The 27,994-nt window shown below is 40.5% G+C and overlaps 1 protein-coding gene across 4 annotated transcripts in view; it reads left to right on the forward strand.

Annotated features, from left to right (window-relative positions):
• Window positions 1-27,994, forward strand: part of snx25 (sorting nexin 25) — a 277,191-nt gene that overhangs the window by 243,655 nt on the left and 5,542 nt on the right. For all 4 annotated transcript variants that reach the window (XM_073048142.1, XM_073048141.1, XM_073048143.1 and 1 more), the window contains 3 exons: window positions 841-907; window positions 9,839-10,020; window positions 18,695-18,795. In XM_073048142.1, the coding sequence (XP_072904243.1) occupies window positions 841-907; window positions 9,839-10,020; window positions 18,695-18,795 (350 nt within the window). The remainder of the gene's footprint in view (window positions 1-840; window positions 908-9,838; window positions 10,021-18,694; window positions 18,796-27,994) is intronic.

A 27,994-nucleotide genomic window follows, 5' to 3' on the forward strand; every position in this document is an offset into this window, starting at 1 on the left:
GACTGTATCATAGATTTGAAATGAGATCATGGAGCACTACAGCACTCTGTAGGCCATTCAATCCTCAATGTTGTGCCAATCTTTCAACCTACTCTAAGGTCAATCTAACCCGTTCCTCCTACATAGCCTTCCATTTTTTTTTATCATCCATGTGCCGATCTAAGAGTTTATTCAATGTCCCTAATATATTTACCTCTACCACCACCCCTGGCAAGGCACTCCTTGCACCCGCCACTCTGTGCGAAGAAAAAAAACTTGCCTCTGACTTCCCCCAAATGCTTTCCTCCAATCACCTTTAAATTATGCCCCCCCATTACCCCCCGGGAAAAGTTTTGGTTATTCACTTGATCATACCCCTTATCCACCTCTATCAAGTCATCCTCCTTCAGTCCAAAAAGTAAAAGCCCTAGCTTGCTCAACCTACCTTCATAAGACAAGTTCTTGGTTCATTTTTTGACTTTTCTGGGCTGATGGTGTTACAACAATTAAATGGCTAGGTAAAATTATTGCAGAATCTTAAAAACAATTCCCTGTGGTAATCTGATTTATTTTTTGTTCTTTTTTTGGAAGAACAAAATACCCTGTCTATGTTCTGTACTTGACATCAAAATATCTTAAAGATTGGTTTGGTCAACGGTCAAAGGTCACTTCCTGCCATTGATCTGGGTTTATTCCTGTTAAAAATCAAAGGTATTTGTTCGATTTGTAATCTAGGGGATTGTGCATCTGTTCCAATTGTGTAGTATTTTTAAAAATTTGCTCCAACATTTTTGGGGATGAAATCAAAATACTTGTGATTTAGTATTTCAATATGTTTCATCTTATTCATTTCTGTTTCAGTGTTCAAATGGGTCAGGAAGACACTTATTGCTCTAGTGCAAGTTACATTTGGAAGGACAATCAACAAGTAAGTAGCATTACTCCCCTACCCTTCCCTCCTTCCTTCCACAGTTGCTCCTCTGCAAGAATATGATGTACAACTCGTGTATTCATGAACAATTCTGTGCCCTGTAAATCAAAAATTTACAGGTGCTGGAAATCTGAAATACAGACAGAATGTGTGGAAACACTCAGTAGGTGAGGCAGAAGAGGTAACACAAGAAAGACAGCAGATACTGGGCTTGAGCAACACACAAAATGCTGGAGGAACTCGGCAAGTCAGGCAGCATCTATGGAGGGAAATGAACAGTTGACATTTCAGACTGAGACCATTCATTAAGATCGGAAAGAAAGAAGACAGAGTCCTGAATAAAAGAGTGGGATGATGGGAAAGAGCAATAGCTGATGGGTGATAGGTGAATGCAGGTGAGAGGGGCGAAGATAGTTAGGTTGGGGGAGGGAAGTGGGAATGATCTGAGAAGCTGGGAGGTGATAGGTTCAAAGTAAATTTATTGTCAAAATGTGTGCGATTAAGGGAGGTACAGTTCCCATACCAGGCAGTGATGCAGCTAATCAGAATGCTCTCAATTGTGCCCCTATAGAAAGTTCTTAGAATTTGGGAGGCCATCCAAACTTCTTCAACCGTCTGAGGTGTAAGAGGTGCTGCTGTGCCTTTTTCACCACACAGCTGGTATGTACAGACCACGTGAGCTCCTTGGTGATGTTTATGCCAAGGAATTTGAAGCTGTTCACCCTCTCAACCGCAGATCCACTGATGTCAATAGGGGTTAGCCTGCCTCCATTCCTCCTGTAATCCACAACCAGCTCCTTTGTTTTTGCGACATCGAGGGAGAGGTTGTTTTCTTGACACCATTGTGTCAGGGAGATGACTTCCTCTCTGTAGGCTGCCTCATTAGTATTTGAGATTGGGCCAATCAATGTAGTATTGTCAGCAAATTTAGTTACCAGATTGGAACTGTGGGTGGTGACACAGTCATGGGTATACAGAGAGTGAAGGAGGGGGCTTAGTACACAGCCCTGAGGGGCACTTGTGTTGAGGGGCAGAAGTGAGGGAGCCCACTCTTACCACCTGCCGGCGATCTGACAGAAAGTTCAGGATCCAGCTACGCAAGGCAGGGTGAGGTCTCTGAGCTTCTTGTCAAGCCTGGAGGGAATTATGGTGTTGAATGCTGAACTGTAGTTCAAGAACAGCATTCTCACATAAGCATCCCTCTCCTCCAGATGTGTAAGGACGGTGTGTAGAACTGTGGCCATTGCGTCATCTGTCAATCGGTTGTGTCGGTAGATGAATTGTAGGGGGTCCAGTGTGGGTGGCAGCATGCTGCAGATGTAGTCCTTAAACAGCCTCTCAGAGCTTTTGCTTATTATTGAGGTGAGTGCGACAGGACGCCAATCGTTCAGACATGTTACCTTGAACTTTTTAGGTACAGGGACAATGGTGGATGTTCTGAAGCAGGAGGGCATTCTGCACTGGGAGAGGCCTCCACCACAATTATTCTAAACACCAAAGCTCCATGAGGTGGCGTCCTTAGTTTGCAGATGATGCCACTGTAGTGGGGCGCATCTCAGATAATGATGGGTCGGAGTACAGGAAAGAAATGGAGAGCCTAGCAACGTAGTGCATCGTGACAACAACCTTTTCCTTCACTGTCAACAAATCAAACGACCTAGTCATTGACTTCAGAGAGATGTGCGGTACACGTGCTCCTGTCAACGTCAGTGGTGTTGAGGAGATGAGAAGGTTGAGAGCTTCAGGTTCCTAGGTTTGAACATCACCAATAGCCTGTCCTGGTCAAAACGCATTGATGTCACAACCAAGAAAGCTGACCAACACCTCTACTTTCTCAAGAGAGTCAAGAAATTCGGCATGTCCCCATCGGCTCTTACCAAATTTATTGATGAATTATAAAAAGTTTTCTGTCTGGATGCAGAACAAATTGGTATTGTAACTGCTCCCAAGTAAGAAACTAGAGAGAGTTGTGGACACACCTCAGCACATCACAGGAACCATCATTCTCTCTATACTCTTTGAAGCATCAGTAAAGTAACTGAAGACCCCCACTCACCCCATCCACTCTTCTCTCCTCTCCTGTCAGCCAGAAAAATCTAAAGCCTGAAAGCACATACCAGTGGAATCAAGTACAACTTCTATCCCACTGTTATCAGACTTTAACGGATGTCTTGCACAATAAGATGGGCTCCTGGCGTCACAATCTATCTTGAAATAATCTTGTACTTCATTAAGATTCAAAGATTCGCTTGGAGCAATCCAACCTGGCACCTGAGTTGGGTGGATGGGGATCAAAGCTCTTTCCAAATTGCTCACTGCATCTCCGACAGCAATATGAACTCCGTCTGCTACCTCAGCTCCAACAGGTTGCACCTCGGAATGCCCCACCACAGCTTATCTCCCCCCCCCCCCAAACCAGCCTTGCCTTCGCCTACCTCCTCACTGTCTGCACCACGATTTTCTTCAGGAAAGCTGTTATAAGTAACGTTTTTGGTTGAATCTCTTGCCTTATGATTCACCAGTAAGCTGGCGCACATCTTCGGTAGTGACACCTTAAACCAGTAATATTTACCTGCACATCACTTTTTCAGTAGGTTTTACATATTATTCTGCATTGTTTTACCATATTTTAGCTCAATGCACTGTGTAATGATTTTATCTGTATAAATGGTGTGCAAGACGAGCCTTTCACTGTAATCTTGGTATGTGTGACAATAATAAACTGAAACCAAAACCATTATCTGCCTGTTAAAGGATCAAGCCTGAATATCTAAAAACAAGCTTGTTTACTTACTAGGACTGGGCCCTACGGTCCTAAACTGAAATATTTGCAGTAGAAGATAGGAATCAAACCCACCTCTCTGTGGCAGGTCAAGTCTGAGGTTGGATATTGCAGATGCTCTCTGAAATAGATTGATATAGAACAGAGAAGGGTGCTGGCAGCACGGGCGACAACTCTTCCGTCTGAAAGTCAAGGCAATCGTTCAATATGAGGAATTTTTGGATGGGTCATAGCCAACTATACTCATGCAGGTACTCAGAGATTTGTGAGCATTGACTCTTCGCAACATGCATCTAATTACTTAGCCAGACAGGGATGTCCTGGCAAATGGTTGCTCTGTTTTTGGAGCAACTTCACTTGGCAAATGCTAAGTGCAGCAAATGGATTTTTATATGTCACAGTCATGTTGAAGCTCCTAGTAAATCAAATAAAGTGGTCAAAAATTGCTGGAAATTAGACTGAACTTTCAAATGTGAAAGATTAAGCACAGTTAACTAAATTGTCCATGAAAGGTAGCTGTCACACTTTAATCTACTCTGGCTGGGTTCGTTGTCACACTGTGTTATGAAGATTGCTTGGATTAATTGAATATGAAGGTCATGTAATGTCAGTTGCTATTATTTAATTCCGTGCACTACATTTAATCATTTTCTTATTTATATTCAGAATTAACTGCTCTGGGGACTTGTAAACTACATATTGAGATCCATAACTTTTCAACTTTCAATTATTTTTTATCAAAAGAACAAGCACTGTGAGCGAGAAAGCAGTGTGTATATGTTCATCTTCTATTCAAATTAGTTGCATCAATTAGAGTGACAGACCAAGAATATCTTCAACACCATTATCAGCACAGACTTCAGGAGGTGTTTGGAAGAAGAAATTTGGATGCAGGAATGGTTTCCACAGGACTTTTTTCTGTGCACTTGACTTCTGCCCTACAGATAGAAAGGTTTTGGAGATATACTTGATATTTTCCAATTTTTTAAAATGGGTATTGTAAATAAAACCATTATTTATTGCCTATATCTAAATACCTTTGAGAAGGTGGTGAAATACATTCTTGACCTGTTGTTGTCCCTGTTTATGTTGTTGGAGGGGAGTGCAATGATTGAACAATGATTTAATACCAACTCAAACTGGTGTACATTTTGTAGTGGAGTCTGAGATAGTCTTCCCACGTGCTTGATGTCCTTGAAGCAATATCTTGATATTTAATGAATGATTTAATAAATTAATTAAATAAATTATGTGATAACATAATTTATTAAATAATTGTTTTATAAATTTAGTAATTTTAAATAAAGCTAACATTTATCTTCGTCCTCCTTGCTGGTATGGGTTTGGAAGGAACTTTCAGAGCAGCTTAGATGATTAACTACAAAGTGTGTTGTAGATAGCATACAATGCAACATGGTACAATGTCGGAGAGCAGAAATGTTTGGAGTGGTGGACTAGGTACCAATCAAGTGGGCTACGTTGTCCTGGATGCTCTTGAGTTTTGTAAGTGCTGTCCAACGAAAATGGAGGGTGTTGCATCATTCTAACTGATGTCTTGCAGATAGTGAAGAGACTTTAGAGCGACAGGAGGCAAGTTGCTGGCCGGGTACACAGTCTCCAAACTGCTTTTGTAGCTACGGTGTTTATGTTACCAGTCCAGGTGAATTCCTGGTCATGTCTCAGGGTACTCGTAGTAGAGAATTTAGTAATCATAATGTAATTAAGTCACAAAGAACAATGGTTCAACTCGTTCTTGCTGGAGATGATCATGACTGGGCATTTAGCAGAAGCTGACATGTTGTTGAGGCTTTCTCTATGCAGGAGGTAAAGCTGATTCTTGTTCTATAATATGGACTCCTGACTTCAAAATCTACCTCATTATGGCCTCGCACCTTATAGTCTGCCCGCACTGCAGCCATTCATTCTGTTATTGCATTTTCCTTGTACCAGCTCAGTGTACTGATGTGATGAAAGGACCCTTATGGATGGCACGCAAAGTTTTTCACCGTCCCTTAGTACATGTGACAATAATTAACTAATTTACCAATATGATGGGTGTCGGCCCAAAATGTTGACTGTATTCACTTTCATAGATGGTGCCCAACTTGCTTAGTTCCTCCAGCATTTTATATGTTTTGCTGTAGTCCTTATGTTGTTTGGTACTATAAACTTTGCTGTATCCGGTTCCCTCAGCCATTTCCTAATCACACCGGGAGTGATTCATATTGTTGCAGACTGCCTTCTGTCTTGTAAATACATTTAGTGGCCACATCATTAGGTAAACTTGTGTATCTGCTTGTTAATGAAAATATCTGATCAACCAATCATATGGCAGCAATTCGATGCATAAAAGCATGCTACCATGATCAAGAGGTTCAGTTGTTGTTCATACCAAACATCAGAATGTGGATGAAATGTGATCTCAGTGACTTTGACTATGGAATGATTGTTAGTGCCAGAAGGGATGGTTTGAGTATCTCTGAAAATGCTGATCATGCACAACATTCTCTAGAATTTACAGAGAATGGTGCAAAAAACAAAAAAAAAATTAACATCCAGTGAGCGCCAGTTCTGTGGATGAAAATGCCTTGTTAATGAGAGAGGTCAGAGAAGAATGGTCAGACTGGTTCACGCTCACAGGAACGCGACAGTAACTCAAATAACTGCATGTTATAGCAGTGATGTGCGGAAGAACATCTCTGAATGCACAACATGTCAAACCTTGAGCTGGTACACCTATAGCAGCAGAAGGCCACAGTGGGCTTCACTCCTGTGGCCACTTTATTAGGTGCAGATGCACCAATAAAGTGGCTACTGAGTATAGTCGTACATTGCAGCTTTAGCAGATTGGAATCATTTTCAGTTCACCTGCTGCCCTCCTGCAGTCGTCACTGTATTATGGATAATCCTTTGGTTTGGTGATATGAGCACAGTGGAGAATAGAGGGGAACAGTTGGATGTTCTATACTTGAATTTTCAAAAGGCAGTTGATAAGGTGCTGCATAAGCAAATAATCCATCAGATAAAGATGCATGGAGTTGGGGTAATCTATTAGCATGGATTAGAGGATTTGTTAGCCAGTACCAATAGGGTTAATGGTTATGGGGAAAAGGCAGGCAGGTGGAGATGAATCGATAGCCAAGTCATCCATGATCTTACTGAATGGTGGAGCAGGCTCAACGGGTCTGAAGGCCTACTCCTGATCCTATTTCTTATGTTCCTAATGTATTAGAAGGCAGAGAGTTGGAAAAGATGGGTGTTTCTTTGGTTGGCAGTCTTTGGTAAGATGAATGCCACAGGGGTTGGTGCTGGGTCCAAAACTGTTCACAGTCTACGTTAACAAATTAAGAGGGGACCGAGTGTAGTGTATCTAGATTTGCTGATGACCCTGAGTTGACTGGAAAAGCAAATTGTGCAGAGGATGCAGACAGATATTGATAGCTTAAGTGAGTGGGCAGGGGTCTGGCAGATTGAGTACAATGTTAGTAGGTGTGAGCTCATATATGTTAGAAGGAAGAATAGAAGATCAGATTATTAATTAAAAAGTGAAGGATTGCAGCATGTTGTTGTCCAGAAGGACTTGGGAGTGCTTGTGCATGAATTGCAAAAGGGTACTTTGCAAGTGCAACAAGTTATCAAGAAAACAAATAGAACATTGATCTTCATTGTAACTAGTAGAGTGGATAGGGGAGAACCAGTGGATGTGGTATATTTAGATTTTCAAAAGGTTTTTGACAAGGTCCCACACAGGAGATTAGTGTGCAAACTTAAAGCACACGGTATTGGGGGTATGGTATTGATGTGGATAGAGAATTGGTTGGCAGACAGGAAACAAAGAGTGGGAATAAACAGGACCGTTTCAGAATGGCAGGCAGTGACTAGTGGGGTACCACAAGGCTCAGTGCTGGGACCCCAGTTGTTTACAATATGTATTAATGATTTAGACGAGGGAATTAAATGCAGCATCTCCAAGTTTGCGGATGACACGAAGCTGGGTGGCAGTGTTAGCTGTGAGGAGGATGCTAAGAGGATGCAGGGTGACTTGGATAGGTTAGGTGAGTGGGCAGATTCATGGCAGATGCAATTTAATGTGGATAAATGTGAGGTTATCCACTTTGGTGGCAAGAACAGGAAAACAGATTATTATCTGAATGGTGGCCGATTAGGAAAAGGGGAGGTGCAATGAGACCTGGGTGTCATTGTACACCAGTCATTGAAAGTGGGTATGCAGGTACAGCAGGTGGTGAAAAAGGCAAATGGTATGTTGGCATTCATAGCAAGAGGATTCGAGTACAGGAGCAGGGAGGTTCTACTGCTGTTGTACAAGGCCTTGGTGAGATCACACCTGGAGTATTGTGTGCAGATTTGGTCCCGTAATCTGAGGAAAGACATTCTTGCCATAGAGGGAGTACAAAGAAGGTTCACCAGATTGATTCCTGGGATGGCAGGACTTTCATATGAAGAAAGAGTGGATCGACTGGGCTTATGCTCGCTGGAATTTAGAAGATTGAGGGGGGATCTTATTGAAATGTATAAAATTCTAAAGGGGTTGGACAGGCTAGATGCAGGAAGATTGTTCCCGATGTTGGGGAAGTCCAGAATGAGGGGTCACAGTTTAAGGATAAAGGAGAAGCCTTTTAGGACCGAGATGAGGAGAAACTCCTTCACACAGAGAGTGGTGAATCTGTGGAATTCTCTGCCACAGGAAACAGTTGAGGCCAGTTCATTGGCTATATTTAAGAGGAAGTTAGATATGGCCCTTGTGGCTAAAGGGATCAGGGGGTATGGAGAGAAGGCAGGTACAGGGTTCTGAGTTGGATGATCAGCCATGATCATACTGAATGGCGGTGCAGGCTTAAAGGGCTGAATGGCCTACTCCTGCACCTAGTTTCTATGGTTTCAATGGTTTCATTGCTTGAGGTATTGAATTTAAGAGCAGGAAGGTTATGCTGTAATGCTACTGGTGAGGCTGCACCTGGAGTACTACATGCAGTTCTGGTCTCCTTATATGAGGAAAGATGTTCTGGTTTTGGAGGTAGTGTGGAGGAGATTCACAAGGTGGATCCAGAGATGAGGGGGTTAGTCTGTGAAGACAGATTGAGTTGCTGGGACTATGCTCACTGGAATGCAGAATAGTGAGAGAAGATCTTTGAGAAATGTATAAAATCATGAAAGGAATAGATGAGATTGAGGCAGGTGTGTTGTCTCCACTGGTGAGTGAGATTAGAACTAGGATACATAGACCCAAGATTCAGGGGAATAGATTTGGGATGGAGATAAGGTGGAATTGCTTTTCCCAGAGTGTAGTGAATCTGTGGAATTCTTGTTTCAGGGAAGCAGTAGAGGTTACCTCATAAATATACGATATTTAAGACACAGATAGATTTTTGCATAGCAGAAGAAATGAGGGTTATGGAGAAAAGGCAGGTAAGTGGAACTGCGTCCATGGCTAGATCAGCCATGATCATATTGAGTTGTGGTGAAGGCTTGACAGGCCAGGTGACCAATTCCTGTTCCTATTTTTTATATTCACATTAATGGCAGAATGTTATACTGGGCCAGGTGACACAGGTTGTGGTGTGTCCACTTCTGCTGCTGCTTCCTGCATCTGGCTCTGTGTCAGTTTCAAGATAGCACCTATTTCTTTTTTTTTAGGTATTATATCCACATAAAGACCTAATTAACCAGCATACTGCTGATGCCAGCTCTCTTGGGGAATCCCAGACTCCTGGGCACATGAGATAGTGGGGTAAAGGGAGACTCATAAAAGCAGTTTACAACTTATTTGCATATTGGAAGATAATATGGACTTGGATCTGCTATATTTGCTTCCTGTTAGATGGGAAGCAGACATTTTCAAACTGTGCATTTAACTAAGTACTCTAATGGAGCATAATCAGTCCTAATGAAGGGGTTCGGCTTGAAATGTTGGCTATTTATTTTCCTTCACAGATGCTGCCTGACCTACTGAGTTCCACCAGCATTTTGTTTGTGTTACTCTAATGGAACGATAACATTCAATCACTCAAAGTAATCAACTGTATTCTTAAAATTAACTTTTTTCCCCTTCATAAAATAAAAATCTATTGTTAAAATAAAAATTTATTGTTTGACAGTAATAAATTTACAGGCAACATTTAATTCAGGCAGATCCGTGACACCATCAACTGGATGGTCAGTGAACAGATGCTGGTTTGCTACATCAACGTCTTTCTAGATGCATTCTGGCCAAATGGGAAATTAGCATCCCCTACAGCTCCCAGAACTGAGCAACAACAGTTGGAGACAAAACACAAGGCCCAGCAGAAGCTGCTTGATAACATTCCAGGTATGCTATGGAGTGCCTTATATTGAGTTGTGCAAGCCACTGATTTTAGCCAGTTCTACAAAATGATTAGTAGTAATAATCAATTTATTAACAAATGTTCACTGTGTAATATTTTTCCAAATAACCGAAGATGAGCAATGTGATGGCAATAAGTCAGTCAGTGTTATGTCACCGTTTATGAGCCACTAAAATAGAGAAAGGTTGCCAATTTTTAATTCAATCGTGGATGGTTTTCTTTCAACAATGATGCCTTTTGTGTATTCTTAGAATCTTTCTTCAATAAATCTTTGGTCAAGAAGGATTCTATTGATGAAAATTTGCCAATCTTTAGGTTACTATGTGCTAGTTAAAATGCGAAAAAGCAGAATGGAGCAAGTGAGTGTGGTGTCCAGTCGGATTCCTGGAAGTACCTATGACCATTTTAACTCAGTTTGCTTACAGATGGACTTTTGGGTAGATTTGTACAGATATTATTCTTAGATTGGCAGGGACATGATGGGCTGAGGTCTGTTTCTGTGCTTATAATTGCAATAGTATTATCAGCTGTCATTCTTAAAATATTACACAAGCTGCGGTTTTCTAATGATGTATCCCTTTCTGAAACAGGAAATGATTTTGTTTTAAAGAAACAGCTTGTAATTTAGTTAGTGAAATGAGTGTTATAACTGTGATCCCCACTCCTGTTCCCTTTAGCATAGTGTTTGGAAAAATTGTCCTACTAGCCAAGCAGAAATGTGTCGGTGTGCAAACCTTAAAGCCTGGTTTCTATTCTGATAGATAGATAGATAGATACTTTATTCATCCCCATGGGGAAATTCAACTTTTTTTCCAATGTCCCATACACTTGTTGTAGCAAAACTAATTACATACAATACTTAACTCAGTAAAAAAATATGATATGCATCTAAATCACCGTCTCAAAAAGCATTAATAATAGCTTTTAAAAAGTTCTTAAGTCCTGGCGGTAGAATTGTAAAGCCTAATGGCATTGGGGAGTATTGCCCTTTTCATCCTGTCTGAGGAGCATTGCATCGATAGTAACCTGTCACTGAAACTGCTTCTCTGTCTCTGGATGGTGCTATGTAGAGGATGTTCAGAGTTATCCATAATTGACCGTAGCCTACTCAGCGCCCTTCGCTCAACCTGTCAACCCTGCAACACTCTATTTCACACTCCCAAGTGACTGAGATTCAGATGGTGCTTCCACTGAACCAGATGTGCAGGTGCATTCTATGGTTTTGGCCTTTGTGCTAAGCTCTGTGTGCCAGAAACACAGATGACACAGCCTGACTGTCTACAGCGATGAATTGTAAGCACTTCTCTGCATAATCAAGCTTCGTGTTTGTAGATAAAGTGCATTCGTAATTGGTCACGCTGGCGCAACACTGAAGAATGCCTCCTCCTCTTGGGCTTAAATATTTCTGTTGCTCTTGCTATAGATTAATATTGTGACTGGAGATCAGCTCATCCACTATTTGCATGTAGTTAGCTGTGTTGGCCAGGCTATGTCATGCACATTGAGACTGCAGATGCTGGAATCTGTTCTTAAAGCACACAAAAAACAGGTCTCAAATTTGAGTTTGTTGTGCAGATTGAGTTAATGTGCACAAGTGCCTTTGTGTACAGGTATAATGAAAAATTTACTTGCTGCTGCATCATGTAAGCAGCATTTACAAGAAAAAACATAAAATAAATTAACATAATATTTACAAGAGAGAACACAATTAGAAGAAAACTAAGTCCATTTTATTGCAAAGTGATTAGAATTGTGCCTGTTGGTCCAAGAACCAAGTGGTTTCCAGGAAGTAGTTGTTCTTGAACAGGTACTGTGGGACTTAAGGTCTCTATAACTCTTGCTTAATGTGAGAAGATGGCATGCAAAAGAAGCAAACCATCTTGCAAACTATCCACTCATGATCCCCATCTTCCCTACCTGTGGAAGAGCCCATGGTTCCCAAATTATCCTCATCAGTCATTACAGAACCCCAAAATCAGAGTGGATGCAAGTCATTCTTGACTCCAAATAATATGGCTAACAAAAAGAATAGACACATTCATTTTTTCTGTTGACTTGAGATTTAGATTAAGTGATTCTAGAAGATTGAACACTGTAGTGTATCAGAAAATTATGATTTGGCCTCTGGGCATTTCATAGAGTGCACACCTTTTCCACGCTAACTGGTCATATAAAATGAATCTGCTTGCCTCTAACTTGGCATAAATTGAATGCATATTTCTCAGTTTTTCTGGAAGGCCATTGCATCATTGTTTGACAAAAGACAGATAACCCCACTGTAGAAAATGTTCACTCTGCATTTACTTTTGTAAATGAATGTGTATTGAACAGATGGCTGAATCTAGTTCTCATTAAATTTTGGCTGGGCAGTAACATGTCCAAAGATGCTAGCTTTGGTATGTGTCCTATAATGCTATTGGTTGTTCTTGGACTGTATGGCAAGGCTCCTGAAGCAGCAGAATCTAACCAGTTGCAAGTACAAAACTTTCCCATATTTACTTTATCTTTCTTACTGACCTGGCTTGGCTGCTCATGGCAAGCCTCTCTAATGAGACCAACACCGTACGTGAGGATAAATCTACAAATATTGGGATACATCTTAGTAAATAGTTCAAGTTTATTGTCATCTGACTGTACAGATACACAATCAAATAAAGCAGTGTTCCTCAGAGAGAGTGAGCAGCTTCAAGTTCCTGACTGTCAAGATCTCTGAGGATCTAACGTGGTCCCAATATTTTGATGTATGTAGTCATAAAGAAGGCAAGACAGCAGCTATACTTTATTAGGAGTTTGAAGTGATTTGACATGTCAACAAACACATTCAAAAACTTCTATAGTTGTACCATGAAGACCATTCTGACAGGCTGCATTACTGTCTGGTATGGAGGAGCTACTGCACAGGACCAAAAGAAGCTACAGAAGGTTGTGAATCGAGTCAGCTCCATCTTGGGTACTAGCCTACAAAGTACCCAGAACATATTTAGGGAGCGGTGTCTCAGAAAGGCAGCGTCCATTATTAAAGACCTCCTGCACCCAGGGCATGCCCTTTTCTCACTGTTACCATCAGGTGGGAGATACAGAAGCCTGAAGGCACATACTCAATGATTCAGGAACAGCTTCTTCCCTTCTGCCATCCGATTTCTAAATGGATTTTGAAGCTTTGGACACTACCTCACTTTTTTAATATACAGTATTTCTGTTTTTGCACATTTTTAAATAATCTATTCAATATACATAATTGATTTACTTGTTTATTTATTATTATTTTTTCCTCTCTTTCTGTTAGATTATGTATTGCAATGAACTGCTGCTGCTAAATTAACAAATTTCATTGTCACATGCTGGTGATAATAAATCTTATTCTGGACCACAGTGCACCCACAATATAGCTATCACATACAACACATAAAACACAATAATACCACAAATATTATTGGAGAGGGTCCAGAACAGGTTCATAAGAATTATTCTGGGAATGAAAGGGTTAATGTATGAGCAAATTGTGATGGCTGTGGGCCTGTACTCACTGGAGTTTAGAAGAATGTAAGGGGATCTTAATGAGACCTATTGAATATTGAAAGGCCTAGACTAAGTGGATGTTTCCTGTAGTGGGTGAGTCTAGAACCAGAGAGCACAGCCTCAGATTAGAGGAAAATCCATTTAAAACAGAAATGAAGAAATTTTTTTAGCCAGAGGGTGGTGAATCTGTGGAATTCATTCCCATACACAGCTGTGGAGTCCAAGTCATTGAGTATATTTAAAATTGAGGTTGATAGATTCTTGGTTAGTCGGGGTGTCTAAGGTTACGGTTAGAAGGTAGAGGAATGGAGTTGAGAGGGATAATAAATCAGGCATGATGGAACTTGATGGACTGAGTGGCCTAATTCTGCTCCTATGTCTTATGGTCTACTTGTACTTATTATTCAACAGCGTTCACAGAGAGATTCCCTAATCATTTCCACTTACGCATTTATTTTTCCTGTTATGCTTCCTGCTGTGTTTTTGGCAGGACTTTGTACGTACTATTAATTTTCTGCATGAAAATAATCACTTAAGTGCCCCCTTTGTTCATTAATGAAAGGGCTTGGTTTGTTTTGATCCATATCCAGTCAGATTTTTTTTTAATTTTGGGAATAGATTGTAAAGCTTCAGTGATAAGTGTTTTCATTATTTTAAAATATTTGTTTTATTTTGATCAACCCAGGATGGGTAAGAAATAGGGATGAGACTAGTCTCCTTTATGAGTGCTTCCCTATTTAGCTAGATGTTAGCTGATCTCCTTCCTTATTATCCCTATAATTTGTACCTTTCTCTAATAAGCTCAGTGAGTGAACACCCATTACCTCAGTTGGGCAGAGTTCAAAAATATTCACAGTACCTCTCGAGTGAAGTTGGCCAATGCACTATTTTGAGAAGGAGCTCCTCATGTCTCTCCTCATCCAACTGCGAGTGAGTACAGGTTTAGTCTCTGCAACCTCTCCTGAAAGGACAATTCACTGCTGCTTCCTCCCAAGTTAAGCATGTCTTCCTCAAGTACGCAGTTCAGATTTGTTCATAGTACTGTACGAAATATTCCAGTTATGGCCTCATCCGGACAGCGTATCATTGTTGTTTGACTTTTTTGCTTTTTGTTACTTTGTTCTCTTTTTAATAAAAATTATGCTTTCTAATTGCTTGCTGTGCCTGCAAGTAGATGAACCCAGATTTTCCATATAATATTTAATCTAACAGCTTCTTACCCACTGATTTAATTTCCCTGTCTTTTGCATCCAGTTTTCTAACATTAACAAATCTGAATACATTGTACACCATCTCCTCATCTAATCAATTGAGATGCTGAACTTCAAAGTAGCCTGCTGAACTAGATATTGCACATTATTATCATCATTTGTTTTCTATTCACTAATCAATTTTTAGTCAATCCTTTGAGCCTGAATCTTTTGAAATTGTCTTTTTTATTTGGCATCTTAGAATATAATTTCAAAGATCCAAACAGTCTGTATTCACTGTTTACCTCCTATGTGCAATGTTATTTCCTGCACAAAAAGCACAACCATTTATCACCCTTTGCATAAGACCATAAGACATAGGAGCAGAATTAGGCCATTCAGCCCATTGAGTCTGCTCCATCATTTATTTCATCATGACTGATCCTGGATCCCACTCAATCCTGTACATCTGCCTTCTTGCCATATTCTTTGGTGCCCTGCCAGATCAGGAAACAATCAACTTCCACCTTAAATATACCCGTAGACTTGGCCTCCACCGCAGTCTGTGGCAAAGCATTCACAGACTTGCTACTCTCTGGCTAAAAAAAAATCCTCCTTGACTCTGTTCTGAAGGGTCTCCCCTCAAATTTGAGACTGTGCCCTCTAGCTCTGGATACCCGCTCAATAGGAAACATACTCTCCACATCCACCCTATCTAGCCCTTTCAATATTTGATAGGTTTCAATTGGATCCCCCCACATTCTTCTAAATTTCAGTTGCTCAAAGCTCAAGGCTCAAAGCTGCCAAACACTCCTCATATGTTAACCCCTCCATTCCTGGAATCATCCTTCTGCACCTCCTCTGGACTCTCTCCAATGAGAATACATCCTTTCTGAATTATGGGGCTCAAAACAGTTGACAGTACTCCAAGTGCAGCCTGACTAGTGTCTTATGAATGCTCAGCATTATCTCTTTGCTTGTATATTCTTTTCCCCTTGAAATAAATGCCAACATTGCATTTGCCTTCTTTACCACAGTCTCAACCTGTAAATTAACTTTCTGGGAGTCTTGCATGAGGACTCCCATGTCCCTCTGCACCTCTGATGTTTCCATCTGCCACTATTTTTTGCCCATTCTTCCAATTCATCTTAAGTCCTGCTACAATTGCATTGCTTCCTCAGCAGTACCTACCCGCAACCTATCATCGCATCAACTTTGCCACAATTCCATTATATAAATCTCTGACAAATAATGTGAAACGCAGCAGTCCCAATACTGACGCCTGAGGGACCCCACTAGTCACTGGTGGCCAACCAGAAAAGGCTCCTTTTATTTGCAGTCACTGTCCCCTGCCTCTCAGCCATTCCACTATCCATGCCAATATCTTTCCTGTAACACCATAGGATTTTATCTTGTTAAGGAGCCTCATGTGTGACACCTTAGCAAACGCCTTCTGAAAATCTATGTAAATGATATCCACTACCTTTCCTTCGTCCACCCTGCTTGTTACTTCCTCAAAGAACTCTAACAGATTTGTTAGGCAAGATTTCCCTTGACAGAAACCATGCTGACTTTGACTTATTTTATCATTAGTCTCCCTGTACCCCGAAACTTCATCCTTAATAACAGACTCCAGCACTTTCCCAACCACTGAGGTTAGACTAATTGGTGTATAATTTCCTTTCTTTTGCCTCAAAGAGTGGAGTGATATTTGCATTCTTCTAGTCTTCTGGGACCCTGCCAGAATCAAGTGATTCTTGAAAGATCATGACTAATGCATCCGCTATCTCTTCAGCAACCTCTCTCAGGACTTTGGATGGAGTCCATCTTGCCCAGATGACTTATCCACCTTTAAGACCTTTGAGTTTGCCTAGCACTTGTTCTTTGTAATAGCAATGGCACTCACTCCTGCTCCCTGATACTTGTGGACCTCTGGCACACTGCTAGTGTCTTCCACATTGAAGACAGGTGCAAAGTACCCATTAAGTTCAACTGCCATTTCTTTGTCCCCCATTACTACCTCACCAGCATCATTTTCCAGTGGTCCAGTATCAATTCTCACCACCCCTTTACTCTTTTATAATTATTTTATAATTTGTTGTCAACTTTATCTGGTCCTGTTATGATCCACCTTGTACCCATGTCCTTATAAGAGCTTCTATTTATCTACTGACCATCTTTACAGATTTGCACTTCTCTGTTTGTCTTTCAGTTTCCATTCTTAAAATCTGGAGATTTTCTGGAAGATCAAAACCAGTGCCATCTCTTGTAGCAATTTGATTTGAAACCCTGGAACTTGGATCAGCAGGTTCACAACATTCACCAGCTTTTGTTTTCATCAACATCCTCAACACTGATCCATTAAATAAAACTTTCTTTATGTCTTGCTGTCGGCTACCTACCTGTTGTGGAACTTTTAGTTGTGTTCTTTTCAGTATCCTGACTGAGCCGGTGCCTGGAAAAGTCGACTGTTTATTCTTTTCCATAGGTGCTGCTTGACCTGCTGAGTTCCTCCAGCATTTTCTGTAAGGAAGCATCTGTTTCTCAGTGTATCTTGCAGTGGGACTAATGCATTACAGTGCTTACATTCATGTTGGTTTAGGTCATTTTAACATGGTTGGCTGTAAAAGCACAACCTGAGAAGCAATGCCTTGGTGCATTCAGCAACAAGGCCAGAGGGGTTCCTGTTGACCTGTGAGTGGGGACCTGGAAGCAGGCAGACTGACAGGCGGACAAAGTTCTTAGTGGTTTCCATGGCAGCAACTTTGTTTTCCCAGTGCCTGCTGGTATCAGGTGTCAAGTCAAAGGGATCGCTGGCATCCAGTAGCTGTGATGCCATCAAACGAGCTGAGCTGCTAAGCAAATGAAGGAAGTTAAAGTCAAATTAAAATGAAGTCAAAGTAGATCAAAAGAAGCAATTATTAAATTATGTTTAAACATTTTGTTTAAAGGTGTTGCAAATGCTCATAATTAAAAGTAGAACTTTTTATTTGCAAATGATTCCTTATTTTGAAATATTCATGCAATGACTATGAAATGTACATAATATTCCATTTTCAGAGGCAAAGTTTGCTGATCTACAATATGTATTTATTTTTGTTTTGTGATACACATGGGAACAAGCCCTTCTGGCCCATCCAATAACATCTATCTGGCCAATTACCCTAATAACATGTACGCCTTTGGAACGAGGAGGAAACCTCAGCACCTGGAGAAAACCCATATAGTCATGGGGGAACATAGAAACTTCTTGCAGCTGACAGTGGGAATTGAACTTGGATGGCTGTTGCTGGAATAGCATTGGGCTAACCCCTACACCACTGTATTGCCTCCTTTTAAATACACACCCAGATATCGTGTAATTAAGCACAAACACGAGAATGTGTCCAGATGCTGAAAGACCAAAACAAGACACACAAAATGCTGGAGGAACTCAGCAGGTCAAGCAGCAGCTACAGAAAAGAGTAAACAGTTGACATTTCAGGCCGAGACCAGTCCTGAAGAAGGGTCTTGTCCTGAAGAGTTGAATGCTTACTCTTTTCCGTAGCTGTTTGACCTGCTGAGATCCTCCAGCATTTTCTGTAAGGAAGCATTTGTTTTTTGGTGTACCTTACAGTGGAACTAATGTACTACAATGTTTACATTCATGTTGGTTTACGTCATTTTAACGTGGTTGGCGGTAAAAGCACGACCTGAGAAGTGCTCAATTAGCAGCAGTAACCTCAGGACTTACCCTTTAACCAACGCTGGTGCAACCATCATGATGATGCTGTCAATTTTTGCAAATTACAGACTGTAAATTCTGCAGCAAAATCCGGACCTGTTGGTTATATCTGACATGTCTGTAACCTCTTTCCTTTCTTGAGGCAATCTTCCTTACGATGAGTCAACTGCAAATCTTGTGACACGAACCAAGAGATCTTAATTAACCCTTGCTATGCTTTCCCAGATGCACTGCAGAACCTTGTCGGACAGCAGAATGCGCGACATGGGATCATTAAAGTCTTCAGTGCACTCCAGGAATCCAGTGCCAACAAGCATCTCCTCTACGTGAGTACCATAGGAACTACATTACACCGTGTGGGCTCAGGTGGTGGCATTTACAGTATGACTCACTCTTTGGGTATAAAGATGACAGTGTCGTTGCTGATTAGCTGGACTCTGACAACTTGCACTCCTTCCTCATTCACACTTTACTTACTTGTGCACAAGGAAACAGCCTGGCCCCTGTTCTGAAGTTTGAATAAAGGAAGGTAATGTTTATACAGAAGTTGACTTGTTGGATACAGATATTGATACAATAGAAATTTTGTATGCAATTCTGATCCCATCATTTGCATAAGTATGTACCAATCATAATGCATATTTCAGGTATTAATAACCAATTAAATCTGTGTTAAAAGCCAACGATACTTGGGGCTGAGTAAATTATCAGTCCAATAGTAAGTGTTGCCCTAGAATCTTTCATTTGCATCTTCATCTTGTCTTGGTATGCTTGGTGACCTTGCTTCTCAGGCTTCAACAGAAAGGCTGCACAAGAGTGAAGCTTTCAAGGGCCGTGTTCAGCCGGGATGACTGCTCTATGTCTGAGCACCGTCTCTGTCAGCTTATCATTTTGACCCTTGCCTTACTGAGCTTTCACACTCAAGAAAAGACTGAACAAAGGGAAATCTTCCTCTCAGCCTGAGATCGTGCAGTGACTCCATTCCAGACATCCCACCTCTCCTGGAAGTTCCGGGAGTCTCCCACATATTGATAGTTGCTCCCTGACACCCGGAAATTGTATACAATACCCTGGAAATCGATTTTTTTCGAGAGGGGGAGGGTGAGCATCCTGATTGGTCTCTCTTCGTGCTAAGTAGACCTATCAGTTTTCTCTGTGGGTGAGCTTTACAGTCCACCTCAAAAATAATGGCAGTGTTGCTTGCTGCACTGTTTGCAACAGTGACTTTTCTATTGCCCATGGTGGGTTAAAATGTAAAAGACATGTTGAGGTGAGTTTAACAGGTGTCATTTGTTCATTAGCATAGCTAATGTTATTTAAACTAGCTGGCTAGCTGCTAAGGAGCTACTCTATTGATGTCCTACGTGATGAGGCCAAACTCCCTGTAGACTTGCTTAAGGTTGTAATAGAATAAACATGATAATATAAGTACCTATTTTAATGTCACATTTTATGCATATACCCAACTTGGTTTACAGATTAGACAAAATCACTAAACAAAGTATTACATACACCCTTGAAGGTCAATTGTGGGGGTGTGGTGGCGATATGGGGGGGGGGGGGGTGGATATGAGGTTGCGGGTGGTGGAGGTGCTACCTCCCTGAAATGGTTTTTGCAGGGTGGGATGTCTACCATTCTGTTCTGTCAGCACATAATTTTAACTGTTTCCTTGTCACAGCTTCCACAACAGCTGGCATTTCCCTTTCATCCTATCGCCTGCTCCTTCCCTTCCAAGGCTAACTCTTTCCCAGACCAAAGTTAAGATCTGAACACTGATCTGTGACACTATTGCACTTCCTTGTTTTAGCACTCACTCCCTGGGACAAAGACTCTGCTTTCAACTGGTCTATGCCCCGCAAGATCTTATGTACCTCTATCAGGTCACTCCTCAATCTCCTACATTGCAGGGAATAAAACCTCTGCTTGTAACCCAGGCCCACCAAGTCCAGGCAATGCTCCTTTACTGCACTCCTAGTTTAATAACTTCTTCCTTATAACAGGATGATCAGTACCAATTCTTCTCCCTTCATTAAAATGCGGTACTGTTGTGTGGTGGGAAGAGCATCAGTTATACTAAATACATGACAGGGAGAGGCTAGGCTTTAAAGGGTCAAAGGTGGGGGAGGGAGCAAATGTCTTACTCGTGCACCTCTCTGTACCATCTCAGCTTGCCTGCACTGCTCTTGCATCTTGTCCTGACAATATCGAGATTGAAGGAAGTAAATTTAAGTTAGTGGTTCTGATGGATTGAAACTGTAGGGCTTTAAGAATACATTTCAAATACAGTGGATTCTGGATAATTGGGCTATCAGTTAATCGGGGCAACCACTTATTTGGGACAACTCTTAAAGAACAAATCCTAATTGTGAAAATAGCCAGGATTACCTTCGTTTATGTGGGGCACCGGGCTACTTAATTGGGACAGGAGACTGTTGCTGAACAGTTAGCTAGAGTCAGTCATGAGCATTTGTGTAGGCATTAGATACTACACCATGCTTAGAGTGAACTGTTTTTAAATATCAGCAGTTACGTGTGTCTGTGTTCAAAAAATCAGTGATTTTTGTCACTGATAGTTGGCAAGAAATAAGCAGTAAGACAATTCAGAACTGTTTTTGCTTGGAGGTGGCAAGAATGGCCAGGAGTGAAAATGAAGCGATTTCACTACTTCAAGAGGCTAGGCACTGTGAAGAATGTGAAGGTATCCATAATCAATCTGAAATGTTACAATGAAAATGAAGATTTGGAGGATGCAATTGCCAAAAATATTGTATGAAGACAGTCTGTTATCTCTTTAGGTATCTGCGCTGATTTTGTTCATTTACAGTCAATCAAAAGAACACAAGAGTGCACACTGGATGAATACCTCTGCCAATAACTGTTAGGAACCATTTTATAGTACTGTAGTATTATTGGTAATGTTCTTATTTGTTCTGTATTTCATTGTTAAATGGTAGTTTGTCTTTCGTATACGTTCTTAACTATTTCCATAAAACTTCAGCCAAAATGTACTGGTCCCAATTATCTGGAATATACTGTATTAATTTATTATCCAGAAGAAGGCTATTGAACTATTCTTTCTATGCCTGTCTTGAAAAAATTCTGTAGGCTAATCCTACTTTGAAGGCCTACCTTTAGCTTTACATCAAAGTACTGTTTAAATGTGTTACAGGCCTATCTCTCCCACCCATTCAGCCAGTAAATTCTAATTGCTTCTTCAGCTGAAAAAACCCTCAATTTATCAATGATGCTAATGATCAATGACATAATGGGCTATTGATCTACTCCCTCTAATGGGTAAAGGGCCGAGAGGATAATCTAGTCACTCTACACTTTAATTAAAATCCTCATCCCCAGTTTTAACCATTACCAATTTCCCCAGTTCCTCAGGGGACTAAGATTTTCTGTTATTTACTCCTTCTGCCTCGTGCAGTACTGTGTAAAAGTCTAGGGCACCCTAGATTTTTAATATAAATTTTGTAATAGATGTTTATTTTTGTCTTCTGAATTAGTATGCCAGTAGAAAAGATCAAATTTAGATTTGCAAACATTCATTTTCCAAACAAAAATTAAGTGTAAACGGAAATATTTTGTTAAAGGAAGTAACATATTAATTTATATAACATTTTCAAATAAAAAGTTGGTTACTTTAGGTCATATAACCCAGTGCAAGTTTAAACAAAGATAACAAACAGAATGCTAATTAGCAATGACATAATGAGCTGAATGAAGTAAACTGATTAACTGAAAAAGAAATCAATTGGATAAAGAACAACCAAAGTGAAAATGAGAGTGTGGCAGATGTGACAGTTTGACCTTCAAATCATCAATTCTTACACCATGGCAAGAGTGAGCATAGGAACAAGACACAAGGTGGTCATCCTGCACCAGCAAGGTCTCTCCCAAACAGTAATTTCACTGCAGACAGGAGTTTCAAGATGTGCTGTCCAAGCTTCTCTGGAGAAGCACAAAGAAATGGGTAAGGTTGAGGACCAGAAACACAATGGTCAGCCAGAGATAGCTTGAGTGCAGCAGATGAAAATGCATCAAACTGACATCCCTTCTAATTTGGAAGAAGTCCAACACCGCTATCAACTCTGAACTCACAGAAATTTGTCAGAAGTGATCTTCATGGAAGAATTGCTGCCAGAATGCCATTCCTTCAAAGTGGAAACACAGCCAAGAGGCTCACCTACGCACAAAAACACAAGGACTGGGGTGCTGAACAATGGTAGCAAATGCTCTGGACTGACGAGTCAAAATTTGAAATATTTAGTTCAGATAGAAGGCAGTTTGTCCATAGAAGAGCTGGACAGCACTACATGGATGAGTGTCTGCAACCAACAGTGAAGCACGAGGGAGGATCCCTGCAAGTTTGGGGCTGCAATTTCTGCTAATGGAGTTTGTGATCTGGTCAGAATTAATGGAATCCTTGATGCTGAGAAGTACAAGCAGATTCTTATCCATCAGCGAGACATCTGATTGATCCCAACTTCATTCTGCAGCAGGATGATGGACACAAACTCATGGCCAAGGTCATAAAGGACTACCATCAGCAAAAAGAACAAGGAGTTCTGCAACAGAGGATATGGCCTCCTTGGAGCCCTGATCTCAAAATCATCAAGGCTGTTTGGGACTATCCTCAGCAAGCAAGGCAGCCAAAGTCTGCCAAAGAGCAGTGTCAAATTCTCCATGGTGCTTGGAACAACCTGCCAGCCAATTTTCTTATAAAACTGCACAGCAGTATGGTATACCTAAGACTCGAGAATTGATGCAGTTTTATAGGCAAAGGGTGGTCATGCCAAATATTGATCTGATTTAGTTTTTTTTTAACTCTTTACTACCCTTTATAGTAATTTTTTTTTGATATGTAGAAACTTTCATGTCATTATTTTTAGAAACTTTTCATGTCACTATTTTTGAAAGCATCTTCGCTTTACAGCTTTTTTACATGTGCCTAAGACTTTCACACACTACTGTATATTACAGAGAAAACAATCCAAACCTATGCTATCTTTGCCCCCGTTTAGAATGCCCCAGTCCTGGCAACATAACTATGAATTTTAGCATTCTCTCCAGCACATTCATATCCTTCCTATAATGTGATGACTAGGACTGTGTGTAGTTCTCGAGCTGTGGTTTAATTGCTGAACAGAGTTCTAGAGTAACCATCCCTGCTTATATTTTGCGCCATGGCTAATAAAATGTCCCTTTTTAACCATCTTTTTGACTGTCCTGCTGCCTTTTAAGAATCTGAACATGTGCTCCAAGATCTTAATCACAAAATATTATGCAGATTCCGAAAATCTGGAACAACACTCCCAAAATGCTGCAGTAACTCAGCAGGTCAGGCAGATTCTATGGAGTGGAATATGCTGCCTGACTTGCTGAGTTCCTCCAGCATTTTGTATGTGTTGCTCCACGTGCCTCATATCTTCTTACTATATATATACATATATACACACACACACACACGCACGCGCATATATATATATATGTATATATATGTGTATATATATATATATATATAAAAAAGTATTATTTTATATATTCTCATTTTGCTTCAACTCCCCAAATGCATTCTCTTACACTTCTCTGGATTGAATTCCATTTGCCACTTCTGCTGCCAAACTGACCAAATTATCAAATCGACTCTTACTGTCTGAACAAGTTACTTTTATCAAGACCTCTGCATTTAAGTCTAAGTCATTGTTATGTTGGCACAAAAAGAACCCCTGCAAATACTACTACAGCTGTTTCAGAAGTTCAGTTTTTTACCACTTAGTACAAAATCTTCTACATTCTTTCAATGAATAATCCAGTTCTGTGCAGTTGGATCTGCCAACTTGACAGCTTTTGACTTAATACATTTTAATTGGGTTATCTTTGTAATACAGAGACATCAACCATTTCATCTTGAGCAAATCATATCCTGTTCTTATTACCTAGTCAAGCTGAATAGCAGCATGTTGATTAGCATCTCTACAGCTGTGCTAATTGCTAAAAATACTAAAAGCCTTGGGCTTTTTTTTTATGCATACACAATTTCTAGTGAGGAATAATGTATACCATGATTCATTAGCTTAATTCAGGTGGAAAAATAATAGTTATTACGTAATTCTGACGTATGCATTACTTATGGTTTAATAATGAAAGAGGTTGTTCAAACTGTGTAGATAAGATGTGACTAAATGTCACCAAAAGAAATGTTTTTTGAATATTATTTTAACTGAAATGTTAATAACATGTCAGTCATGGCAGAGAGACGTGGTGATTGATTAGGTCAACAAGGCTGTCTCATATGTGGTTGATGAGGCCATGCCGACGCAATTCTCAGTTGGCTGTCCAGGTTTTCTGCGTAAATTGTCAGCTTTTGTTCTTAATTGTCGGCTTGAGAATGTGATACATTTGGAAATTAGCTAATTTTGAGTGGGGTGTAATTTCCCAAAAATACTTAAACTTCTATGGCCTTATCACTCTCCCAGATATTTGTATTCCTCCACTTCTGGCCTCTTTTGCAGATTGCATTATAACTGTTCTGCTTACACTGCCTAACCTTCCCTCAGCTTTGAACTTGAATTCACACAGTGATCTCGATCTTTGAACCTACCTCTTTAACAATACTTTTATCATCTTCCCTAACATCTCCTCAATTGGTTCAGGGCCAATGCTGTTGATGTTCTTGTGATGCATATGGGAAGATAGCTATGTTAAAAGTACTATATAAATGTGTGTTTTCTCCCCATATATCATCGAACCATAGAACATTACAGCACAGAAAGAGGCCTTTTGGCCCTTGTTGGCTGTGCTGAACCATTTTTCTGCCTAGTCCCACAGACCTGCACCTGGCCCATATTCCTCCATACACCTCTCATCCGTGTACTTGTCCAAGTTTTTCTTAAATGTTAAAAGTGAGCCCGCGTTTACCACTTCATCTGGCAGCTCATTCCACACTCCCACCACTCTCTGTGTGAAGAAGCCCCCCCCCCATGTTACCTTTAAACTTTTCCCCCTTCACCCTTAACCCACGTCCTCTGGTTTTTTTCTTCCCTAGCCTCAGTGGAAGAAGCCTGATTGCATTCACTCTGTCTATAACCATGATAATTTTATATACTTCTATCAATTCTCCTTCATTCTTCTATGCTCCAGAGAATAAAGTCTGTTCAACCTTTCTCTGTAACTCAGTTTTTCAAGTCCCGGCAACATCCATGTAGACCTTCTCTGCACTCTTTCAACCTTATTAATATCCTTCCTGTAATTTGGTGACCAAAACTGCACACAATACTCCAAATTCGGCCTCACCAATGCCTTATACAACCTTACCATAACATTCCAACTCTTATACTCAATACTTTGATTTATAAAGGCCTATGTACCAAAGCTCTCTTTACTACCCTATCTACCTGCAATGCCACTTTTAGGGAATTTTGTATTTGTAATACTAGATCCCTCTGTTCTATTGCACTCCTCAGTGCCCTACGTTGTATGTTCTACTTTGTTTCTTTCCTTCCAAAGTGCAATACCTCACACTTGTCTGTATTAAACTCCATCTGCCTTTTTTCAGCCCATTTTTCCAGCTGGTCCAGATCCCTCTGCAAGCTTTGAAAACCTTCCTCACTGTCCACTACACCTCCAATCTTTGTATCATCAGCAAATTTGCTGATCCCATTTACCACATTATCATCCAGATCATTGATATAGATGATAAATAACAATGTACCCAGCACTGATCCTCCACTTATCATATTTTAACATGTCAATTTAATTCTTTATTCAAATACTTCCAATAAGCACAAAATTGTCACTTAAGAACCATTTCAGCAGCAGTAACAACCCCTTGATGTTCAAACACATTGCACCTGCTAACTTTAACCAGCTGCACTCTCCACCAAACTCCAACCATTTCCAGAGGATTGGAAAATTGCAAATGTCACTCCACTCTTCAAGAAGGGTGGGAGGCAGGAGAAAGGAAACTGAAGGCCAATTAATCTGGCATCATTGTTTGGGAAGATGTTGGAGTTGATTATTAAGGATGAAGCCTCAGGATACTCAGAGGCTCAGGATAAAATAGGCCCTAGTCAGCATAGTTTCCTCAAGGGAAGACCTTGTCTGAAAAAATCTGTTGGAATTCTTTGAAGAAACAACAAGCAGGGTAGACAAAGGAGAATCGGTTGATGTTGTGTACTTGGATTTTCAGAAGGTCTTTAACAAGCTGCCACACATGAGGCTACTTAACAAGCTATGAGTCCATGGTATTATATGAAAGATTCTAGCATGGATAAAGCAGTGGCTGATTGGCAGGAGGCAAAAAGTGGGATTAAAAGGAGCCTTTTCTGGTTGCTGTCAGTGATAACTGGTGTTCCACAGGTGTCAGTGTTGGGACTGATTCTTTTTATGTTATATGTCAATGATTTGATGATGGAATTGATGGCTTTATTGCAAAGTCTGCAAATGATATTAAAATAGGTGGAAGGGCAGGTAGTTTTGAGGAAGTAGAGAGACTGCAGAAGGACTTGACAGATTAGGAGAATGAGCAAAGAAATGATAGATGGAATACAGTGTCGGGAAGTGTATGGTTATGCACTTTGGTAGAAAAAATTAAAGGGTTGTCTATTTTCTAAGTGGAGAGAAAATACAAAAAAAAAATTGAGGTGCAAAGGGACTTGGGAGTCCTTGTACAAGATTCCCTAAAGGTTAATTTGCAGGTTGAGTCTATGGTGAGGAAGGCAGATGCAATGTTAGCATTTATTTCAAAGGACTAGAATATAAAAACAAGGATGTAATATTGAGACTTTATAAAGCACCTGTGAGGCCTCACTTAGAGTATTGTGAGCAGTTTTGGGCCCCTTATCTTAGAAAGGATGTGCTGAAACTGGAAAGGTTCAAAGGAAATTCACAGAAATTATTCCAGGATTGAATGGCCTGTCATATGAAGAGCGTTTGATGGCTCTGGGCCTGTATTCACTAGCATTCATAAGAATGAGGGGTGACCTCATTGAAGCCTTGATAGAATGGATCTGGAGATGATGTTTCCTATGATGGGGAGTCTAAGACCAGAGGGGACAGCCTCAGAATAGAGGGGCATCCTTTTAGAACAGAGATGAGGAGGAATTTCTTTAGTCAGAGAATGGTTAATCTGTGGAATTCTTTGCCACCAGCAGCTGTGGAAGCTAAGTCTTTATGTATATTTAAGGCAGAAGTTGATAGATTCTTGATTGGTCAGGGCATGAAGTGATACAGGGAGAAGGCAGGAGATTGGGGCTGAGAGGACAATTAGATCAACCAAAATGAAATGGTGGAGTGGACTCGATGGGCCAAATGGCCAAATTCTGCTCCTTTATCTTATGGTCTAATGATCTTATACAACTTTAGTGAGATTATATTTCCTCATGATTCTCATTGATTTACATTTTACTGAGGCTGCTTGATGCTGCAATTGATTAGCTGTTGTTAAGGGAAGCTATTAATGACTACACTTTTGGAGCAAGGTTGCAATCAGGCTTGGAACAAATTATATCTGGCTGAAT

Source organism: Hemitrygon akajei, chromosome 6, assembly GCF_048418815.1.
Source record: "Hemitrygon akajei chromosome 6, sHemAka1.3, whole genome shotgun sequence".
Lineage (NCBI taxonomy): Eukaryota > Metazoa > Chordata > Chondrichthyes > Myliobatiformes > Dasyatidae > Hemitrygon > Hemitrygon akajei.